The sequence below is a fragment of the Megachile rotundata genome, chromosome 1 (genome assembly GCF_050947335.1).
Source record: "Megachile rotundata isolate GNS110a chromosome 1, iyMegRotu1, whole genome shotgun sequence".
Classification (NCBI taxonomy): domain Eukaryota; kingdom Metazoa; phylum Arthropoda; class Insecta; order Hymenoptera; family Megachilidae; genus Megachile; species Megachile rotundata.
The window spans coordinates 24,558,206-24,582,482 of record NC_134983.1 but is presented as its reverse complement, the minus strand read 5'-3'; the positions used below and the strand labels follow the sequence as shown (position 1 = coordinate 24,582,482).

The window sequence follows — 24,277 nt, the reverse complement described above, 5'->3', positions numbered from 1 at the left end:
CGCGATTCGATCAGTTTGTAAGAATTATTATATTATTAATCATTAACGTAATATACAAAACAAAGTGCTAAAAAGTTACATTCTTTCTTGCGACGAAATCATTACATTTGGCATTTCACGATTACCAAAAACTGTTTTGTCTTCTGCAAAAATTCTTCAAATAAATATGTACACGATTCAGAAACGAACAACATACTACATAACAATACGCCTTAAAGATAACAAGTACAACAATATACAAAGCCACTAAATCAACATTATTTTTGCGATCGAGTTAAAAGTATTTCAATGTCTTTGATGGTTATTACACATGAGAGAGAGAGAGGGAGATATATATATATATAAAGAGAGAGAGTGTGTGTATGTGTATGTATGTGTGTGTGTGTGTATTTGTGTGTGGAAAATTTGGAATGGTTCATTACCACGTGAAACTAGGTAAACACGAGGAGATGAATATGAGATGAGATTCGATATTCTTTTCACCTTTTCACGTCTGCCTTCGCGGTTAACAACGACGATGTATCGTTAGAAAAATGATGACATCGAATACAAAACGTTCAAATTTCTAAAATACACGATCATGATATATTAAACGTGATCAACACCTTCACCGTCAAAGTGGGCTTTGATTTTTTAAATTGATTAGGTTGTGTGACGAGTGGCCGTTGCATCTGTGTAATGCTAGAAGCAATGATCGATGCCTTTTTGATTTTATAAATGAATCTGTATAGCTAAAATTGCTTCGATGCTATTTAGTGTCCTAGTTGGAAAGAAGAAATTAAGAGACCAAAAGTGTGTGGATCACTATCACTTCGTGTCTCATTTCGAAACGAAACGAGAAATTTCATGTAAAATCCCTAAGTTTGATGTAATGTTTCGATGCTGTCTACTCGCGAATTCCGTAAGCGGCAAAAGTGTTGATCCGTATCATTCAGGAATAAAAGTCACCTCCGTAAAAATTATCTATCGCGCCAAAAAACAAAATGTGATCAAGAAAAGCAACGGAATACCGCGTTATTAATTAAAAAGAGAAGAAGTAGAGAAACGAATCCTGTAAAGCAATACTGAATTACAGTTAGTCATAAGATTCTTTTTTAACCTAACGTCTTATAAATAACATAACCGATAAGAAACAGTTTAGATTCACATAAAGGATACTAAAGGTATGTTACACGTTGTATCAACAAAAATTAGTTCATACGCCTAGACAAGCAGTATACGTGAACGATGCTGGTTAAACCTAAATGGCACGTTTTATACAATTACATACAGAGAATCTGAGAACTTTACACAACAGAGGACAATGGAGAAAGTAACTATACGATATATTATATATATATAAAAAACGGACAAACGGAATCGCACGTGTTTATAATAAACGTTAAAGTCGTTAACTAATACGTGTTCTCGTAATACTTTGATTCCTCGATACAATTCCTTCCTTTGAAACCTAAGTAAAGCCCGTTTTTTTCTTTTTTCGTCGAAAGCTTTGTCACGGTGCTTTGGAACTTTTTGCCATTCGTCTCGCTCGACAGTATTCACGTGTAAAAATATTTGTAATTTCTATGAGAAAATATGCAGTAGGATAGTTAGTTAAACGCAGTACAGTTTTTAGTCAAAGATCGGTCGTAGATTCGATTAAAATGAAATTTTCTACGATGCAGTTGCTTTATATGGTTGTTTAACGAGTTTCTCTTTATACGGACTTTTAACAATGCTGCTATATTATCGCAGTGTACAGAAACGAACTGAAATCACAAATTTTGAAATTCAAGTATTTTGATATTTAAAAATGTTAACATTTACAAATCTAGAAATTTTTATTTTCAAATTAGAAAATTATAAGAACCGCAGACATGTTCCTTGCTCACAATTTTTTTTCGCCCTTAAAATCCGTCCACAACCATATAACGAAACTGCACTGTATTTTTATTTCGTTTCATTCGATATTACCGGAATTGAAAAATAGAAAATCGTATGCTCGTGTTTTTCGACAAACGCGATTCGAACAAAGTTTCTACGAAACCCATTTTCTTCTTGTTATTTCAACTAAACTAATTGAAAGTTAACTTTTCATATTAGCAAGTTTACACATCATTTACTGCATACTTTTTTTAAATCGTCGAAGCTTTTAAACGTTAGGGAAGGAAGGGAGGCTCGTTTTTAGACCGTAGGCAGAGACAACCTTTGGTTACACAACAAGAAGACTAATATTATGATATAATATCCCGCAAATAGTCGATAAATATATATATAATATATATTTGCCTGGAAACTAGTCTAAGAGTCTTTAGTTAATTGGCATTTTACGGCGTATGGCCTCAAGATACGAGTGAGTTTCACGCAGTTAATCTTTCTTCATTTTCTGCTTTCGTCTCAACGAGACATTAAAAGTTTCGAAACGGAGCGTTCAAGGTGTCGCTCGTGTCTTTAATTAGCCCGTTTGAACTTCCGCGGATCTCGTGGACCTGTTTGCACGAAATTGCCCGTAAATATTCTACTAACTTTGGCTACAAACACCGTCCAATACACGATGTAACGTCACACGATCATCCATCGAATAACTTCATTCATTTCTAATCTCTTCAGTAATTTTTCAAAATGTTTCACGATCGAGAAAAGGAAGTTCGATACTCGCTTCCAAACGATCAATTCCTTACTTCAATTTTAAAACAGCAACGCGTTAAAAAAAATTGTATTCGAGTTGCATATTACACGCTGTTTACGTTTTAACGCTCGGTTCTGCATAATCTTGAAGTTACGTATCTAAATTCGGAAACATCGAGAGACCATAATGAAGAAATACGCGTGTCTCGAAGCGTTCTTTTTTAGGGAGGGTATACAAAGCCCGAGAGAGGCTGTACACGTTGGTACATACGATAAGTAACTGTGCACCGCGGCTGGATGTCCTGGTAGTTCTCTCTTCAGAGAACCCATACAAGGTGGACGGATTTTTACGTATGGCTCGATTGCGTTCCTCCCATTCTTTGCTGCATCAAGTTCAGAAGCATCTCGGAGTACTGCTGCATCATATTAACCACTTTTCCTTGATCCTGGCCAGCAAGTAGCTCCTGAAACTTGGCGGCAGCCTCGTTCATCGTTACATTGTCTCCGCTTGTCGAACCGTCATTGTGATTATCGCCACCGGAAACGACCAGTCGCAAGGTGCGCATCGTTTCGTTTACCGATGATTCAAGGCCTCTTAGCATCGTATCCCTGTCGATGGTTCCTCTAGACGGATCGTCTTCGTTATCTATTGTTAAACGCTTGTACAACTGCACGACGTTGTCCGCTGTTCGCGTTAGTTCGTCCGCGATCGTGTTGCACAATTGCGTCGACACTGGAAAACGGAAATGTTTCTTAGAATTATTGGTGAAATTATGGTAATACGTTTGGATGGTTAACGTGTTCTTAATCAATGACAAACGGATCAAGTGTCTGACGAAGGGTTGACGAATAAGGGCGTACACAGTGCATGTAAATTATTGACTATTACGTTAAACTCTAGTTAAATGTTCGAATTCTTAAATTTCTAAATTATGTATATATTCACTGGTGCTTGCGAGTGTACGTCCTTGCACACCGTTTTCGCGGGCGTATTTGCCCATCACTGCTCTTGACACAAAACTAATGTTCTTGAACCGAGATTTAACAACACGTTACAGATAGAAGCGGATGTTGCATGGGTTGAATATTTGAACGAAAATATACTTGAGATAAAAATTGTCAAATATGTAACATTCGCTTCATTATGCAGGAAAGGATGAGTGAAATCGTGCAGCGTGCAGGTTACATCGATTCTAAAATCCGTAATGAGACCATGCTATCGTGAAACCTAGAGATTTAGGTAGTATTCTAACGATGAGAGAACTAATTCTTCGAGGTCTATGAAGATGATCTAAATAAGAGTAATTTCATGACTGGCGTAACACGAAACTTTCTGACTTTGTTAGGTAACATTTATATACATTATTTACAAATTTAAGCGAAAATTTGTAAATCTATCGAATTTCAATGACGATCAGATGAGTTCTGGAATGAAAAATCTCTTCGGATTAATGTAACGTTCAAAGCAGACGAAACATTGAAAACAAATAATTATATTTTTAACGTTCAATGTTCGATGATAATTCTGAACATAAACGTGTATAGCATGTTATGTACAGCGGATCTACAGACTGGGTACTAGTCTGTTCTAAACTCCGTGACGATTCTGTGTCTGAATGTTTGTTCGCTTTGCCATAGCATGATCACTTACAAATTTTTTAATACACTGAAAGTTTTATTATTTTCACAGGACAGCATTCTCAATAGGTGTCTTTAGTTTACCTAATGATTTATCCGTGCCTACTGCAAGAGTAAAATCTTCATTAGATTTTAATGTCTTACAACGTCGTTTGTTGTGTTATTAAAAAAAGAAAAGTAGAAATACCGAGCAATAAATTCAAATTTCTTTTCGAGCAACAAGTTGTTATAGTAAGTATATCTTTTTTGCAATCTTGCATGCTTACACTTTGAAGACGGTAAGATGATTATGAATCGTGATAAAGAACATGAAAAGAAAAGAAAGGAAGAAACAAATAGGACGTTTACATTCAGCACTTGCTACATCGATGGCACGATCGGTATCTTTGACCGGAAGCTCTTGTGGGCTAGGATCTAACTGATTCCTATTTGTTGTTGACATTCTGCTCGTGTTTTGTCCTATCGTGCTATTTCCACCTCGACCGTTTGTTATAATTGTCGTCGACCCTGATCTCCTCACCGTTGTGCCAGGCAGACTTAAGCTACAACAATGTAAACGTATATCGGTGTATATTATTATAACCTTATTAACAGGTTACACGTTTTAGAGGAATATATTGTTCATTTTAATTCCGAAGCAAAACGTGATGAAAGCGAAACGGGTGTATATGTTGTAAAATATTATAATACGGTTGCCTTTCTTTGTTTAGCAAAAATTCGAAGGATCGTGCAGCGAAGTGTTCAGACAGAAAAGGAACGTGTTAAGTAAAGAATAAGCGAAATGCAACACACTTTGTAGCAGAATGATCAATACTGATGCTTCGAGGTCTCGGAGGAAGCGCTGGTTTTCCACCGTTTCCATTGGAAGACGTGTCCTCTGAACTAGAATCTTCTTGATTACCCACTTGACTTAGATTTACTAGAAAATTGTGAGGAGATTAATCGAAGTAAATGCAAATTTCCCCTAAAACGAATCATTGCAATTTTTCAAGAAAAATTTACCACTCGAATATGCTCCCTGCATGCCTCTCCTTCTAAGAACTGACGGCAAATTACTATTGGAAGAGGAGTTCGATTTTATTTGATGATTTATTTTATTTTGTGAACTGATCGTTGGTCGCATTAATCCGCTCATTCGATTATTTCCTGTCTGATTATTCCATCCTCTACTGTTTCCTGCTCCAACGTCCGATTCTGAATCACTCTGTAAAATACGTTGCCGTTAAGGAGAAAAGAAACACACGATTTTGTACAAAACAACGATTTGTACAGAACGAACCTGATTTAAAACACCAACGCTACTGCTTCTTGTCATGTGAGAAGAATGATTCTTCGTCGAAGCGTGCCGAGACGGATTCCCGCTATTCGCATTTCCTAGTCCACTTCTCGTCGAAATGTTCACGTTCTTATTACCTACTTTTCCTGAAACTATCAACAATCGTTAAAAAAAATTCAGTCCACTCGAAATTTTAAATACTTTTCGAGCGAATACATATGTAGCAACGTAACTATACTTATTTATGCAAGAATAAAAAAGGACAATAATACTATTCGACATTTTAAATCATGTATAATCTCGCTATATGGCCCTTGGAACAGAATTTCTGTTTATATGAAACTTGCACGCGCGCGACGATAACGCTTCCTCTCAATACAACACGAATACCACCCAATTAGAGCATATGAAAATATTTGGAAATTTCAATTCCAATATTTCGAAACTTTCAATTTTGTAAATTTTTACGATAGAGTTTCGGCAATCGAACACTGCATGAAAGAAGTTCCAGTTACATGACCCTTTCCTCCAGTCCCGTCCAGGTGGGTCATAGCGAGATTGCACTACAGTAATATCAACGATTAACAATAATGGAACTTGAATGAATTTTAAATCTTTTTCCGAATCTTGAAAATATCGTTAAAAATTGAAATATCGATCGATTCCGATAAAAGATAATTATACGGGGGTCGTTCCAAAATTCATTGCAAAAAACCGAATGCGATTCATCGTGACTGTGACAATTAGTAGAGGGCAAGTTTGAATTTAATGCCAAAATGTGACGGCGATAATAAATCGTAAAGCCCGTATACCTCTACTTTGAACGTTTTTAGCTATATTGTATTGGAAAGACCCTCACAGACATGGGACACAATGAAAGGGTACCTTGTATTGGACCATGCAGTAACCTATTTGGCGGGCTGATGGAAAGATCACTCAGCGAACAGGCACGTCGCATGCCACCCCCCTCCTCTTCGCTGTCAAAAACTTTTGACGAGATTCGCCCCCCACTACTGCCAACTGTCGACAACAACACGCACACACATGCACTAAACTACTATTTACCTCAATTTTTAGTGTATTTTTTTCTGTTTACTTGTGATCTTTCATTTGTGTGTTTCTTTTTTTTTATTGAGAAAACTTACCTCCGATTCGTTTTTTTTTCTCGAATTATTTTAGATAGACCTATCTTTAAAATTTCAAACGATATAAGTAATCGAAGAGAATTCGAACAGTGTACTTATGTGTAAATAGTGTATCATGGATTTGAACGATAGAAAAACGAATATAGGCTGTTTTCTCTCATGCATATTGCAAAAGCAATATATGCGAAATCATGAATTACAATATGGCATATACCTCTAGTTAACAAGTTAAGATTTGTGTTTGATTATGTACAGTGACTCGCATATTTACTTACATACCTTTCAATTCTAAGAAAGATGGCGATACGTGAAAATTTTAAGAATCGAACCAATAATATCTTGTGGCGTCATTCTTTGAAAGCTTTAAGTATAATAAGTATAATTAATCTCGTGTGAGCAAAATACGCGAGTCACTATATTTATAAAGCAACAAGACATAGCTAGCGATGAATATTTTTTATTGTATCTTGTAACTTAAATAATTTAAATTAAAAACATCGTTAAAACTGAACATACATCGCTAGTTATATCTGTATTAAAGATTAAATATAAAATACGAGTAAATGTGAAGTGAAAGCTGATCATAGTTTTCTATAAAAATTTTATATAAACATTCCTAACAAAAAATAAGAAAATATAATCAGCTTCGATCAAAAGGATTCATTAACAAAATGGGATATTAAATGTTCAATAATAGAATGAGGAAGCAGGATATATGATAAGGATAAAACATGCTGTCGATCGCGTGTCATGCTGAACAAAAATTAAAAGAAATTTGTCTAAAACTGAAAAGTACATAGTTGCTGCCGTCTTGAAATAAAATAACTAATTAATAATATCTTGGGCGAATGATAATATACAATAATAATTTACTAATAACTGTACAGAATGAAACAATCACATATAAAGTACGAAGAAAAACATGAACGGAGGAAGTTAACTCTTCAGCTATTATAATGTTTTTCTTTCTTTGTCTTGCATTAACAAGACGAACTAATAGCGCAAATATTATATGTTTAAATCAAATATATAGTTAAAATCATAGCTGAGGAGTTAAATGTTTGTAGTCGTGCTTGCTACGAGTGTCGTACACGTGTTTTCAAATTTAGACTGAGACATTCCTTTATTCGTGCAGGACCTTCTCTTCTGTCTGAGAATGTTCTTTATAACAAACGTTTATTATAAATTCGAGATCAATTATCGAGCAGCGAAAAACACCATATATACTTCGTTAACATCCACTACATAACGAACAGAAGGCAAGATCTGGACCAGTGATGGGTAGATCAGACCCATCACTGATCTGAACGACACTTCTTCCTTCGTTCCGTAAGTACCTGCGTAGAGATGCTTGGATGGTAGTATAGCCTGATTAATGGTAGGCAAAGTCTTAGTCCATCTCATGTGACTCTGACAACGCGAGGCTGGTGGCCACATCCTCTTTGGCGAGTTAGTACAGCTCGAAGCGGACGTCGAGGAACCGCTCTCCATCATCGATTTGTCGATTGCTGACGTGTCCGCGAAATCGCTATCTTCGCCACCGGAGAATAATCTTATATCCCGTTTCATCGAACAATATCTACCATCCCTCTCGGCTTCGAGCTTCGCGAAATTTTCATTCGGTTCTTGAGTCATGCGCAGACATTTCTCTTTCATAAAGTACTGTTCCCTTCTGACCAAGTTTTCGAACTCTTTCGACAACAGTTTAACAGTTCCTTCGATGGCTCTGGTGATTCTAAGATCGACGCTAGCATCCAGGTTGTCGATTCGCTCGTTCGTGGATAATAGATTTGAGGAAGTATTTTGTAGTTCGCAGGAGGTACCTCCAGGTTCTAAAGAGTCGTAAGTTTCTTGCGTGTCCTTCGTGGGAATTTGCGTCTCGAAGCAGCAAGTCTGACGAGAGGAATCGTTCTGATCGTAAGTGAAACTTTCCATTGGCCTGGTAGTTTCGTACACGTCAACCTTATCCGAGGAACGACGATTTTGCAAACTGTAAAACTTGGTTGCCGTAGTGTCTTTGTCTTCGTTGGATTGCAAAGAGTACCCTGATGATTGCAATAACTGTTCGATTCTTTTCGAACCGTGCAGTGATTCCGTTCCCTGCAATTTCGCGTCCACGTTTGGCGTTCGAGCCTCCGATTTGTTCACGGGATCGTCGCAGTCGGACTTCACGAGAGAAGAATCAACGGTGAATTTATTCCAGGCTGGGCGAGCTCTGTTGCGCATACTCTGCGTCCGCACAGAATTTCGCTTCGGTTTTGGAGGTTTGTGAGCAACAAAGTCGTTCAAGATCAACATCGACTGCGGCTCTTTGGTCACCTTCAGACTATTGCTCCGCGATATAGTGTCTGACTTGCTTCCGATTCTCATCTCAACGTTTCCGTCGTTCTGATCATTAAAATTGAATTCGTAGTAGATGCAGGTCGTTGGTCGCACGTTATCATCCTCCGTATAACTATTCTCGTTCCTCACTTTGCTTATCCTCGTATCTTGGAGGGACTTGGATCTGAACACTGCTCTACAGGACGTCGAATCGTTCGTAGAATTCTGTACATTGTTCGATGCTTCTATGACGTTGTTAGGATTGCCACTGTAAGTTTCAGAGTTCTGTCTCTTTCTTTTGTAATGAGAGTCGAACAACATCTCGAGTGGCGCGGATTTTACTAAAGAATCGGAGTCGTCGGTTAATACACTTTCCGTACTTCGATGGTCCATGTTCTCATGCAACGGGAACATCTGGTAATCGGACTCGTCCGTCAATATGCTCTCCTGGCTACGTCCGGCTTGCATCTTTCGACGGGACAAGAAGAAGCTCGCGCTGGAATGCCTGTCATTATCATAGTGACTGTAATCCAGGATTTCGGCGCTTCCTTTCGAGAACGACTCCACAGACGCATCTGATAATATACTCTCTTGAGAGCCAGTTAATATTCGTTTCGGGAATGTTTGATACGTGGACGAATTAATTCGATGGTTATCAGATCGGCGGTCGATGTGTACATTTATCTGGTAATCACTGACGCATCGTCGGGGAGGGTTCTTGAAGTCACCTTCCAAAGAGTCGTCGCTAAAGTTTCCATTCCCCTCGTCTCCGTCGTCCATGGCATCGTTCAAGTTTTCGATGTTACGCTCGTTCATCGCTGGCAAACTTTCGAAAGATTTGGCTATGTTCTCCATGTCTTCTTCGTTGTCATTCAACCCGATGAAATAGCTACACGATCTTCTTTTCTGAGCGAACCTGGCGAATCGACTCACGTTCTTCTTGCACTGTTCTTTAAGGAGCTTAAGCTCCTCGCATACGGGCGACTCGGGCAACGATTGATTCGGTTTGTTCAGCGACAGCTTATACTTTTCAGTTTTTTTTAGAGTCAATGTTAACGGACGATTTAGAGACTTTGTCTTGTCGCTTATACACGAGGTGGTCGGACTTTTGGACAAGCAGTTCTCAGTTGGAACATCTAGCTTGGACAGCGCATTCCCCACACCCGAAACTTTGTTAACGAGTTGCTGAGGTTTTAGTGAGGGCTTTGGATTTGGTATGGGTTTGCAAGGATTAATCGGTTTCGAGTAGTGTGTTTGTTGACCGGGTTTGTTACCTGTGCTCAGACGGTTGGAACGATGGTGTTTCTCGGGTATGTGACTGCTCAAGTCCGATATACTTTGACTGGATTTCAACAAAGATTTGTAGCCAACCTATTATGAAATGAAAAGTCGAATCTTGACGTCTTTATACAAAACGTTTTAGAAAAACGTACTGCGAAAATCGCAATTCTTCACGGCAGAAGAGACAAAATTACTTTATGATTTTCCAAATATATAATGGGCGCATCTAAAAGTTTTCAAATCTCTTCTACCATGAAGAATTTACGTTTCTAATTCTGTACACTTATTTCGAGGTGTTTTGAATTCAACAATATTAATATGAAGCAGGTAACAGGCTTCTTACGCTTTGCAATTTCCTCCTAGTTTCTTCTATTCGCCTTTGCAACTCTTCGCGCTTCTTCACGACATCCGCATCGCCTCTTGCTTGTTTCGTCGCGTTCACCACAGCCGCGTTGCGAACTTTATTATTAGCTGCATTGTCACCACCACCGCTAAGTCTATAAACGTCCATTCAACTTACTCCGTGTAACAAAACTGTTTATTTGAAAGCATATAAAACGACGAATAACTACCTTCCGTGAAATTGAGAACTGATACTAGTTGTTTTCGCGTTCCTATTCGTAGGTTCTTCGGCACCGCTCAGAGATTCGAAAGCGTTCTTGAGATACTTTTCGCGATGGCTCTGTTTAGCGAGTTGATCGAATCCTTCCGAACTAGCTTCCGACAGCATGGATAAAGGATTTCGTTCTGCGCTCGGAGTCGATGCTCCTCCTTCAGAGTCAGAGTCCTCCTGACTGCCAGAAGCGGTCATCTCACTCGTTCGACCACTTTCTCCGTTCCTGGGTTTCTTCTGTCGCCTCTGAGATCTACGCGAAGCGACGAATCAATGGTTAAAAGAGCTTGTATCGATCCTAATAACTTACTCTTGATCGTTTTAAAGAAACCTTAAGTTGACTTTGTACCTCAAAAACATTAACACGCAGCGATACTATCACGCTGAATATTTTGTTCTATGCAAATGTTAACCTACAGACTAACCTTCGAAGCTCTTCCACGTCCATCGCGTTTACAGTGAACTGATTGGACACCGTGTCCTCTGGCGCAGGATAATACATCAATCTATGATGTGATTTTTCTGAACCAGTCGTTCCATTCTCTCCTTCCGAGTAATCCTCGACATCCCCGTCGTGTTCTGTGCTCTCATGATCCTATAACACACGTACATTAAAACAAAAAACGAAAAAGAATGCCTTTTGTTCTGTCTAACATTATTGTTATTAATTGTTGAAGCGTGAATTTAAAGTACAACTTTATGCGCCATAGGGTTAGATATGTGGGCAACAATCGTAAGCAGTGAACATAAACAACTGAAAAGCTAATTGAAACAAATGCAATAATTAATAGGTGACTTATTTGACTGAATTACTGTACGACAAGCTTGCTCAGCAAGTTGTTTCAATGGGCGATTACACTATTCACTAAATCACGATGAACCCTGCCAAAACAGAAAAGAAACGAAAGCGAAGGATGGTCATTTACTTTTAAAGTACATTAGCGCAAAAATTAATATAATTGCTAGTATTTTGATAGAAGACATTTCTATTTGATATTACCAACAAAGAATAGAGTTACTTTAGCATATATTATGTCCTATCGCTGTAATGCGCTAGCGCTGATACACTTTAATATAACAGTCATAAGCATAACTATGATTGTTATGTAGATTGAATAATATATGTTCCCTCGAGAAAAATGGAGATACGAGAATATCAATAGGTACAACGTATTTACAAACTTTTAAATGTTCAAATTACGAAAAGATGAGAGAGGCAAGAGATTAATCCTGAGCCTCATCTAATTACGTTAATGATATTAATATTTTAACGACGTAACCTGTGCTCCAAAGGTACTAGCTACGTTACTGTTTGGAGCTTCAACTCGCTATTGTTACCCCCTCACTTTGTCCAAGGACAGCGGAGAGTTCTGCAGCCCATTAAACTACTTGCTGTGCAAGTCTGTTGCATGACGATGATTTGCTGCAGGTGTTTGAGGCGTTCAATGAGATGTACCTCAAATTTAAAGCTGCCAAGACTGCTATCGTCGGTATGATGACGACTCCTCGACTGACGTGTCAATTCCGTGATATTGCTACCTCTAGTTACGGTCACGTTACCACCGATTACCTACGTCGTCGGTTAAAATAAAATACAGAATCAAAACAAAACAAATCGCGGACGAATCATTCCGTGCAAGAGAAAGAAAGGATCGAAAAAGGAACCATATGAAAAGCTGATCGAACAATAAAGGACAAACACGAAGATGCGATCGAACTCAGTTTTGCCGTTACCTCTGGTTCACAATTTGATTACCATGTAATGATTAAATGTTGTTACTGGGAATCAGTTAGTACCTGTTTTGTGTCTTCTGCTAGTTCTCTGTAACTATCTGGACAAGGTTGAAATACAGTCTCATCCTCTTCCTAGAACCAGTTTTATGAACGCTGTTAGTGTTCATTTGCGTGAACAATTAGACGAGACAACGGAGCCCGACGTTCGCCAATAAATTCAATATAAAAAGGAGATATTTTTAGCTTATAGCTTTTTCACCGTTTTATCAAATTAAATTCATTGCGTTGGTTATTGAAGACTCTAGTGGGTAGCAAGCACCGAATTACTCGAACCGTCAGAGAATTTTTAAAAGGCTTAATTGCCCATCTCCTGCACGGACAAACCATAAGTTTTCATTATACCGAAATTAGGAAAATGTCAATTTAGCGCTGAAAATATATTTTATTGCTGTTGAATCGGAAAAAGGTTTTTTCAGAATTTTCGAATCACCTAGCTCCGCTGTTTAAAGATTAAAGAAAATGATATATATTAATAGATTAATTTATTAGAATTACGATGATCCGAGTTATTGCAGGGTTTCGCGATAGAAATCGTTGAAAACAGAAGCTTACCCTTTTGATAATCATCGTTTCCCTACGATAATCGCTGCTGCATTTGGTTTCGGTACCGCTGTCGATGGAGCTGTCTTTCGAACCACCGCCTCCACCACCGCCATCCGAATCTATCGCCCCACGAGGCGGAGGGAAAGGTATAACTTCGTCGCTGTCGTAGACGGACTTTACCGTTATACCGTCTCCTTGTTGAACCCTTTGTGCCCATCGTCCCTTCGGTAAGTCAACACCTAGAGGTCTAACGTTCGAACCGAGAGTCCCACTTTCGTCCGCGTTCGTATTTATCTGCTTCTTGGCCCAAAGCGGTAACTGGCCCACGCTAAACCTGTAATCCACGCCTACGTTCTGCGACGTTGGATTCGCGTTTGGATCCAGGAACTCTGGCGGTGGCGATCCAAACGTTTCGTTGTCCAATTGTATCTCGATTCCTGTGCCGTTCACTTGAGGCGGCCTCCTACAAGGATTTTACAGTATCATGTAGATTATAATATACGCTCTGCTCTTTAAAGATTCTCAAAATGGGGATGATAATCATTGTACTTAAGACGAGATACATATAATAAATAATAGAAGAGTAAAATTACATCGTTCGAAGTTAAAGAAGAAAAGTGATTGTAACGCAAAGGGTCGTGGTACGAATGTTACGAGTAGCATAATTAAGTTGATCTTACTTTCCAGCTCGCATCGCTTGCTGAGCAAGACGCGCCTGCATAGTTACAACCATGTCGCGTGGAACACGCCAAACGAATATACAACCATCTCCGCTGGCGGATACGAGGTTGCGACAGTCGGGACTAAAACGCAGGCCTGTCACCAACTCCGAGTGACCGAGCATAGTTGCCATACATTCACCGCTATAGTAATCGTACACGCACAGCGTTTTATCTGTACACGAGGTAGCTACGTAGATTCCTGACGCGTCTGCGGCATAAAATATCGAATTGGAAGTACGTTAACTATCGTGTATATCGTCGTTGAAAATTCGCAATTAGTATCGTTCTTACATCGTATGTCTTACCTAAAACAACTTTAATGAGAGACCCATCCTCGCCGACGGATCCTTTGAACGTTTTGCTATGTTTGCCCGTGGCTACGTTGTAAACCCTTATGTTTCTATCTTGGCAGGCAGTTAAAACATGCTTCTGCCCGGAATCGACCTCCATGTCGTACAAAGTGGTCTTTCCCTGAGCGTTGTGACCCCTAGCGAACTGAGGCATCCCTCCCGGTGTCTGAAACGATGGAAACACGATCATGTGCAAAGAAAAACGACGAAAACGATTTTATCGAGGCGGAGATATGCCACTAGGTGAGTACTTGTAACGACTGTGACTTCCTGTTCTCGATCTAGCGCAGAGATGTCCAAGGTTACTCTAGACTTCTCTTTCTTCGTGTTTACTCCTTTCATATAGGTTGCGGTCTGGAAGGATAGCCTCTATTTTATACTTCGTTTGCGGTTCGACGTCCAGACCGCAATCTATCCGAGGGAAATGGACACAAAAAGGGAAGCACTGTTCTGGTATCACCTCGAGATGAACGTACGGTATAAAAGCCAAACATGCTTGTACGTTACGAGTACTCCTACGCTACATCTTTTACGGCAACGATAACAATGTGTCTCCGCTTTAAAATAAATAGCGACAAACCCGACGTACCGATTGTAGTTGTCTAAAAATAATACTCTTGTCGGCACCGCAGGACACCATTTGAATTTGGTTACTTTGATTGCTCTGATTGAAAAATCTGACGGCAGTAATGGAAGAACTATGATCGTCGAGGGTCTGCAAGAAGTTGTACCCTTGATCGACGCTGAACACGTGGATTAGCCGATCCCTGGAAGCGCTGGCCAGCAATCTGTGCGTCTCCGCCGAAAACTTGGAGAACTTCGAGTACTCCAGACAGAGCACTTCGGCGTCGTGGGCCTCGATCAAGCACAATTCTTCCAAGGAGGAGAGATCGTGAATTCGAATGTTTCCCGATCGATCTCCGGAAGCTAGATGTTTGCCGTCTGGGCTGACCCTGATCGATCTAACCCCGTTTCGACCGTCGTACGAAGCGTCGCTCTTCTCCGTGGAACCCGCTGCGGCCAAGTCCAAATCCTTCAGGTAAGTCAACTCTGGATCTATGTACAACACTTTGAGCAACTCGTTGCTGTAAATGTTCCGCTTGTACAGCGTGTCGTTCGAGGACACGTCCTTCTCGAGATTCCACACCCGAATGGTATCGTCGCTGGAGCAGGTGATGAAGCTTCCGGCTGGCATCGCGTTCACGGATTCCGATCCCGTAGGATACATTTCCACGCCCCATATGCACGCGGAGTGGTAGAGGAACGAATGGGATTTTCCGACCCGTCTGATGTCCCGGACGTCCCACACGTAGATACTGTGGTCATTGTACACGCAGGTCAACTTGTTGTTCTGTTCGTCGAACGCTAGCGCGATCGCGTCCGGATACCTCGCATTCGCTGGATGTTGAGACATGTGACTGCAACCGACAACGAAGGATTAAATTTCGAAGGATCGTATCACCGACGCGAGTAACTGCGTCCGCGAAGATACTCTCGGAAGTATCAACGGGTAATTCAAATTACCGTGTGGCTAACTTCGAATCTCAGGAACGGTAGAGTAATTGTGGAAAATTCGAAAGATTCGAATAGCATCGGATTTAAGACAAAATGAAATTTCATTTGATTTCTGCACGGGTGTCATCAAACGTTTAACGATCTACAGATGATCTTCAGAACGGACAGAAAAAATAAAGCTGCATTCTTTAGAAAGATGTCTAGAAATGTGACAGTTATACCGAATATCGAATGCAAATTTAATTCAGAGTTAATTCAGCTTGACGAGTGGAGGAAGATAGTCGAAGAAATCGTTACTGGCACGTTCGCTTACCTAATGGACAATCCCTGAGCAACATCGACACCTAGGTAATGCGTTCTCGGTAACGTGGTGATGAATTGAAGCGTACTAGGACTAAAACACCTGACGATTCCCTCCGCGCAGCCGATGAAGATGTACTTGTCCCCGACGGCCATGCAATTGGCACTGCTTGTCTGGAAACAGGCAACATCGTGAAATCAATACCAATCCAACATTCATATACCGCGACCAGAAACATTGCATTAGGTTGTTGCATAATCAAACGAAGAATTTCGAAATATTATGTCACGGATTTGACGACATAAAAATCTTGCCAAATGCCACTTATTCCGCATCAATTCAATGCTGAAAGTCTGATGAAAACGACTGCGAAAACCTTTCTTTGATGCTCCGAAGACAAAATGGTTGATTAATTTTTTATAAGATTATAGCTATTAAAAGCCGTGTAAGTAGCCGATTTAATTCGCATTCGGCGATCTAATGCTTCGATGGGAAAGCGTTAAAATAAATTCCTGCGCGATAATATCGCGAAGGTTCGTTGAGTGGTATGGGGTCGCGTAATAGCCTTAAACACAGTATTCGAGAAAGTCTATTGCAGGCAACAGTACTTACACGAAGCTCCACCCATTTATCCAGCAACCTCCTGTTATTAAATTCGCATAGAAGGCCTGTTTTGGTGATCGCGTACGTGGAGTCTGCCATTTCCCCTCGGCCGCAGGCTACGTCCACGAAATCGTTGTTTCTTTGCTCTCCTAATATGGCGGACCGACCCATCAAAGGCACAGGTTCCTTATACTGTGCAACAAAATTCCTACTATCACCATCTTTGCCGAACCGTTACCTGCCTCTCACCCCGTCACTCTACGTTTTTCTCGTAATCGTCACCGGTCACCTTTACGCGCACTACTCGATAAATGTCCGGACACTTTGGGGATTCACGAATCCCGAAATGTTCACATTAAGAATAAGAGAATCGTCTGTAGTAGTTACCGTCGAGAGTTATAATCGAAAAGTAGCGTGAAATTAACATTCAATTACCTTGGCACTGCGCGAATACTCGAGATACCAAAACTTCACGTGTCTGTTGCCCACGGTGACAAAGTAATTGCCGTTTTCCGCAAAGCAGACGGCCTTCACTTTACTCGACACTTTGTTCGACGCCACCTTAACGTTGTTCCTCCAGTCCCACACGTTGACGATCATATCGTGCTGAGAGCCCACGGACACCACGTACTTGTTGCTCGGTGAAAATGCCTTAAAAGAAACATCCATTAAATCCTCGTCGTTACACGGAGTACGACCACTTACATGGATTCAAACTTTGAACCCATTTTGGGATTTAAGAGGACCGATGTTGGCGATCAGAAGTTCCGTAGAAGTCGCGTTGTCTTCGATTCGAACGGCTTTGTAATTATGTGTTCGAAACCATCCACCTTTCATCCATTACAAATTTTATTATCGAATTATGGAACATTACGAATCTATTTTACGATTAACCTGTTGCCTAAGAAATAATTGGTATATTTCGTTTAACGATAAAGTCGACGGAGAATATTTCAGATGCAGAGAGTGTTGTAGATGGGTAAAGTTTCGAAGAAGGATCATCGTACCAGAGGTATCGAGGGAATGCAGAAGAACAATAAAAAAAAGTACCGTTGTCCGTTCGCTGAGAACGGACGAGGATTTCGTATTCACGTAGTTTGCCTACGCCGTCGAGACACCTCGTGCAACCAAGCTGCACGTACCTGGATGCACGTGGCGCGAATGCGACGAGTTAATTCTTCGCAGAGACGCGACGCGACGCTTTTCTGTTTCTTCACTTTCATTATCGCTCCAAAGTCCCAGGAAAATTGTTTCCATTACGTTTTAAATGAAAAAACAGAACGCTACCAGCAACGTTAATTTTTCGTTTGTTCTCTACTTCGTCTAACGACATATTTAATCTACGACCATCTGCCCTTGTATAATAAGACGAGCTTCTTCCTCTATATTTTCTCTTATCTACAGAAAGCCTAGGTACGAAAGGAAACGACGGTAGAAGAATAATTTTCCGACATACCGGAAAAGTTGTTTCGTCTAACATTTATTCGAAGATCGTTCTTATTTATTCGGTGCGTTTTCATGCGCAACAGATAACGAGTACCGAGTTAACGCGTCTGGTACGCACGGTGAATCCTACTCAAAGGCGAGCGACTGCGATCGCTTTTATTATACAAAGGGTTAAAAGAATTATTCCTGTATAGAAATAGTTGTTCTCGGAGAAGAAATTTCACGGTCACGGAAGCACCTTGACGCGGCGTCTTCGTAGAAGTGTCGTACAGATAAAAACAGCGGGTCTTAATTAACATGCGAGACGGTGTAAGGTCGTGCGAGCGTATTGGGCGCGGCTCCCCTTTTTCATTCTATGCATTCAACGCGGCCTCTCTCGTTGCCTGCTCGGCGTTGAAAAGGTTCTGACTTTTTCCCGGAAAGTAATTTCGCTCGGAGTCAGTTAACGACAATGAACGCTTATGTACGATGTTTGAAAAAAAGTTGCGCTCGAATTGTACAATGTAAAGTAACGCGTACGTTCGGCTTTCTTCGTTAACAAAAGATCGTCGTTATCGCTTAACGCGCAAACAAACTGCGAGCAATCGAAATCGAATCCTCGGAATCGTAAGCGAATTCGTGTCCTGGGAAAGAGGAGTTAGGAAAGAACGAAATTTTGATAAGAAGAAAAAAGAACTATCTTGTACTTACCACACAGTTAATGCCGTATTTGTGTCCGGAAAATTCAGCGATCTGCACCGCATTGTACGGATCGGAGATGTCCCAGACACGAACATTCGGCATGTGACCGCATTCGCCGGTCGCCAAAAACCTGCCATCGCCAGCGAGCGCTAAAGATGTCACGGTTTTACGACAAGCGTTCAACACGTGGGCCTGAGTGTTCTTCCGAGGGTTGAACAGCACCACGGTGCATCTGTAACACGAGATAATTTTCCTATTAATTCGCTGCGATAGGCATTTCATTTTTTACTATACACGATAACGCTAGAAACTCCGCCCGTGATAAATAGATAAACGTATCTGGTCGATATCTGGCCGAGATAATTATTATGAACTTTTAATCCCGTAACATTGGAAATACCGTAAAATACCGTTTCAATTACAGTTGTTAACCGGGAAAATAAAATACGCGGATAGCGGCTACCGCTTCCCATTTATCCGTAATAGCAATTACGAAGGAGAAGAACTCGAGCGGTTCACCAAGTGGACATTAATTACAGGTCGTAAAGGCGAACACCGTGACATAAGAAATTGGAGTTTCTTTGAAGGAAACGATAAGTTAATCTTCGATCTGCCGGTTGCAGGTGAAAGCGACACTGCTAATTGCCGGGCACGAAGCGCTTCCAAATTCTACGTAACACGTGCCAAAACGAACAGTTTCTTTTTTACTTATTTAGAGTTATTAAATCGAAAGCTTAAAATCGTAAATGAATCGTTCCGACTCGGTTGCAAACGTCTATCTTCGTTCGCAGCGGTATACATTTGTTTGAAAGGCGATTCCGAAAGCGTTAATAATTGGACGCGTTTCCAAGCAGTTAGAGGCTTGGTCAAAGATCAATCACGTAATACAGATCGATGAGCAGCCGGCGTGTAAACGCGAAAGAACGGAGGCACGCGGTGTTCGCGGTAATATGAAACGCGACTCGTGCGTCCACCGCGTCGATTCATTCGTCAGCCTAACTAAACCGCAACGTGTCAATAAACTCGATCCCAACCAGTGGCGTTTCTTCTGCGTGCTACCATTTGTCGCGATATTACGTTAGCAAAACACCCGAGTAACGTAATCTGGCCACAATCGAACCTCACGCTGAACCTTACCAACGATCTAACTGTTTTTCATCGATCTTAGCGATCACTTTCACCGAGAATCAAAAAATTACACGCACGATTCTTCCGTCGGAAGATCAGGAAATCTCGAGTCGATAGGATTTCAAACGGTATTACACCGACCAGGAACGTATCGTTAATGTCTGCATCGACGGGCGTCTAATATTATCGCGCGATAATGATACAACACACGCCAACAGTGTCGAAAAATCGAAAACGTGTTGGCAAGTATGTACGTTGATTTCGAAGCTTGTCCGGTGATAGTACGTCGAGTCCGCAGCTTCCTTTTCTCGGTTCTCGTCGTGAGTTCGAAGGAGAAAGATGGGAAAAGTTGGAACAACACGGTGAACGATTTCTCTACGATGTACAGTTTCCACGCGTTCCTTTCGGACTCGTTTTGTACCGAGATGCGATTCGAACGCGGTTCTAAGCGTACTGGAACGCGCGTTCCCACGGGAAAGTAGTCCACGCCGAGTAAACCGAAGCTGCGTCTAACGACGACGGGGGATGCTCCGCGAGGCGAATATTCCAATTTCGTGTTTTGTCGAACAACCAAATAGGACAAGAAATGGCCAATTCGTAGAATAATTCGCGGTAACTTATAATTTTATTACGGATCGGTATGGACCGTCGTTCTTTTGCGCGATTTTACATCGTTCGGTACCATAATCGTAACACGCGTCGTCGCAGTTTGACCGTGTTTGCACGGTCGAGCAAGTCGTGTCAATAAACTCTGTTCGCGTCCGTTCGATGGCTGCTTCTTCGGCATCTGACGCTTCCTGTCGAAAGCGGACCGACGACGAGCCAACGATTGATCTCGACTTTTTGCAACGCGGTGAACAGTTATAAGCTACGAACGAGAAAATGACACGTCTTTTTAGCGAAGCAATCTTGGCGGCGATCGAGTCAGCGGATGTATAACGATCTAAAAAGAAGGCAACTTTGATCGATGTTCGACGGCATTACCACCAAATTGTGCGCGATGCATCGAGTGATTTATTCGTATCGCGATCCGATCGTGCTACGAAAACCGAGAATAAAACGAGAGTCGCAGAAACCTCGATTCACCGGTATCGACGCGTCTAAATCCGAGTATCTAACCGAGAGCTTCGGTACTCGAGCACATGCATTTGTTGTGTCGGGTAGCTTGATGGGCAACGTGTGTGCTAGTTTCAGTAGGTCTAAGGTAAAGCGAGTGTGCCTCCTTCACACGGCCTCGCTCCTCTCGCCTAGCGAGAGAGCCTTCTGCGTTCTATGCGGAAAAAGGCTTAAGTCCTGTTCACAATCGACCCTCGACATCCCCTTTTTTTACCCTCGTCGTACTTCATCTCCCCTTTCTTTGTCCGATCCGTGAATTTGACTTGACCCTTGGCCGAAGGAAGAGAGCGATTAAGAGATTTAACCGTTTCGAATGTCGAAAAAATTTCGAGCAACTACGCTCGTCTATATGATAATAAGTGCAATTCTAATTTTAGATTCTAGTGCCAGGTAATTTTACGAAGGCAATAAAGGACAGCTTATGGCTAAGGACAGAGAGAGCTTCGACTATTTCGAAGTTATCGAGAATCTTTAATTTATGGTAATCTTCGAAGCGATCGCTGACCCGTCGCTATACGATAATCCAGGTTGTGTGTTTGGCGACTGGAGGATACCGTTAACGCAAAACCTTAATGTCACGGCAAAAGCTTCGCAAGAAAGTCTCGAGCAATGCACCAGGAAGCCGTGTCTGGTAATTTCTAGCCACGAGTTGCGTGCAGAGGAGCAGCTAAGGTCGTCGGTATAAAGGTCACTGGGTCGATTATCGAGCATGGAAACCGGTCGACGAGACGGTGTGTCTAATAAGTTGCGCGATGGAACTCTACCGATTTAGAACGATCGATTTCTGAAGACGCACCGATCAGCTGACCGATAAAAACGGATCGACCGATTAATCGTGCGGAACATGATTTTACTACGTGTCCCTTAATACTCTGACTTTTCTGCCTTTTCTTCGGTACACGAACAAATATTTCTCGCTTACTTTCAACTTCCGCGTACAATTTAATTAAAACGTTAGTAATGGAATCGCGATATTTCCATTTCTCAGGCTTACAATTCTAATCGCAGTTTCGAAAAGCTCTTTATCGTTCAAACATTCTACTCGTCTATTGTATGTAGAAAAGAACAGAGAGAAAAAAATACGTATGGATAGGAAGAAAGCAGGAACTCTCATTTTCTTGCTCACGAGTTCCCTCGACGCGTTTCGGTGTTCGCTGCAAAGAGTTCGAAAGCCGTCCTTAAATCGTAGAGACGAAAACATTTCGGAATTACTTGGCATTACTTGCGACGTGGTCGCAAAGCTCGTGGATGCGTTAAGAGGAAAATGCTGACCTGGATGTCTATTCGTGGCCTTGAAGAAAAGTTCAATCTCGACTTTGGAGCACACCGGGAGGATGGGAAAACGCTCGAGAGAGCATCGTGTAATTAGCGTGAAATGAAACGCCCGAAGGCTTTCGCGATTCCTGACCGATCGTATCGCTTCCGATATATGCCGTTCAAATTTGCCTTACGCTCCCAAATCTTATATTTCCTAAATTCTGTCAGATGCTTGACAGAAGTTTCATTTACGGCGTGTATTTGTGCGCGAAAGAATACGGTGTATTCGAAAAGCGGCAAATTAATTAAAAGCGTCGATCGGGCTTTCTCCTTAACGCCGTTCGAAACTTTTACGTTATAAGCTGTGCTATCGATCGATAGATCGATTCTGAATAGATCGGTGATCAGCGAGTGTTCAAATTCCCAACGAATCTTGGCACGAGGTTGAAAAAACGTCGGTTGTATTTTCTTCTTGAATACGGCTCACGCTCGAAAGCTTCGAACAGCATTAACTTTAACCAGATTGCGGGAGATCGTAAACGGTGAACATGGCATTAAAGCTTTCGTATCTTTCGAAATAAAGTCTTTTTATTTTTGCGCGATGTCGAATAATGATACGCGTATAAAGCGAGACCGAGTCGAGGCTTATAGTCCGTTGAACCGTGGGTGCTAAGTTACGAACGAACGATAATTAGGCGAGTTGCAATTAGTCGGCTCGTGGCACCGGTGATTCGCGTTGCAACGTCAATGAGAAAACCGTGCTACGCAAAGTAAACTGTTGCCAGCCAGTTTGTTAGCGATCGACTGTGACTCTTTTTTTATTTAATTACCGTCTTCGTTTAACCTGTCTGTTTCGATCGTAGCGAACAACGTTGCAGTATTATATTTAAACAAAATTAATGCAATGTCGTTTATTCGATGGTGCATTATCGATGACTGTTAGAATTTGAAGAAACGTTTGTCGTAGGAGCGATGACATAAGATAAGTCGAAGGAACAACCGAGGCGATAACCGGACGCGTCGACGGAAACCAGACACGCAACTTCTAGCTACTTTCGATCCGAGGAAGCTTTGTTCATGCACGCGTAACCACGCGCGTGCACCGAGGTTCAGGTATCGCGTCGAGCTCGTTACAGTTTGCCTGCAATTACCGGCCATTACATGACCGAGGAAACCGTAATCTCGCTCCACCACGGTAATACGCGCTGTCGAAAACTTCCTTGCCAGCCAACGATCAATCTTTTACGTACATTTTCGGCAAATGCGACATTGTTTTCTCTCTCTCTCTCTCTCAGTTTATATAAAATTCAAAGTTACCATAAACTGTTCTTTCGATAGAAGCTTTAGAACGACGTGTCGCGAGTTCTTCGAGAAATTTTCCGAGGAATTCCGAAATCTGTAGGGATCTCTGGACTCGAAACGATCTCCGCGTCTCTGCTATTATTTCCAGTAGACGCTTTAATTCGCGATCGTGGTATATTTCCAAGGCAAACTATACCGATCGGTGACGATAACGTGGCGCATTTCCCACGACGTGGCGCGATGGCAAGAAAAAGAAATGGTCTGCCGACGCAAGAGGATCGCGTCAGAGGTTGCCAGGTCGATTGAACGATTTAATTGTCGCCGATACGTATCGGGCAAAAGGCGGATCTCCGACACAGAATCTTTTGGTCCGCTCACCTCTCTCTTGACCCGATTTCCGTCCAAGTATCGTGCCATAGTTCGTTGCATTCGAGTTCTCTGTGCCGCGCCGCCGTTGTCCGGTTCGATCGTGTCGGCAATTTAAGCGGCTTAAGTAGCGCGTGCGAAAATATCTGATCGATTACGCGACAAACTCTTACTATTCTTAACCGTGTCCGAAAGCTGCAACTATTTTTCTCGAAACGATTCGTTTTCCTCGACGCGAGCTTTTCAAATTCCTTCAACTTTCGCGATATCG

At 41.5% G+C, this 24,277-nt stretch overlaps 1 protein-coding gene across 14 annotated transcripts in view; it reads right to left on the bottom strand.

Annotated features, from left to right (window-relative positions):
- Nucleotides 1–24,277, bottom strand: part of Wdr62 (WD repeat domain 62) — an 80,715-nt gene that overhangs the window by 4,382 nt on the left and 52,056 nt on the right. For 4 of the 14 annotated variants that reach the window (XM_076532221.1, XM_076532227.1, XM_076532219.1 and 1 more), the window contains 21 exons: nt 18,847–19,069; nt 17,146–17,361; nt 16,720–16,902; nt 16,120–16,280; nt 14,881–15,709; nt 14,247–14,457; nt 13,900–14,149; nt 13,229–13,682; nt 12,680–12,748; nt 12,339–12,452; nt 11,308–11,477; nt 10,842–11,135; nt 10,613–10,766; nt 8,004–10,359; nt 6,407–6,541; nt 5,525–5,673; nt 5,248–5,449; nt 5,038–5,164; nt 4,594–4,787; nt 4,330–4,350; nt 11–3,340 (listed from right to left, as the gene is read on the bottom strand). In XM_076532221.1, the coding sequence (XP_076388336.1) occupies nt 2,955–3,340; nt 4,330–4,350; nt 4,594–4,787; nt 5,038–5,164; nt 5,248–5,449; nt 5,525–5,673; nt 6,407–6,541; nt 8,004–10,359; nt 10,613–10,766; nt 10,842–11,135; nt 11,308–11,477; nt 12,339–12,452; nt 12,680–12,748; nt 13,229–13,682; nt 13,900–14,149; nt 14,247–14,457; nt 14,881–15,709; nt 16,120–16,280; nt 16,720–16,902; nt 17,146–17,361; nt 18,847–19,069 (6,898 nt within the window). In that variant the 3' untranslated portion in view covers nt 11–2,954. Of the gene's footprint in view, nt 1–10; nt 3,341–4,329; nt 4,351–4,593; nt 4,788–5,037; nt 5,165–5,247; nt 5,450–5,524; nt 5,674–6,406; nt 6,542–8,003; nt 10,360–10,612; nt 10,767–10,841; nt 11,136–11,307; nt 11,478–12,338; nt 12,453–12,679; nt 12,749–13,228; nt 13,683–13,899; nt 14,150–14,246; nt 14,458–14,880; nt 15,710–16,119; nt 16,281–16,719; nt 16,903–17,145; nt 17,362–18,846; nt 19,070–24,277 lie in introns of those variants that run through there. The other 10 variants (XM_076532236.1, XM_076532253.1, XM_076532237.1 and 7 more) reach the window with 6 other exon arrangements.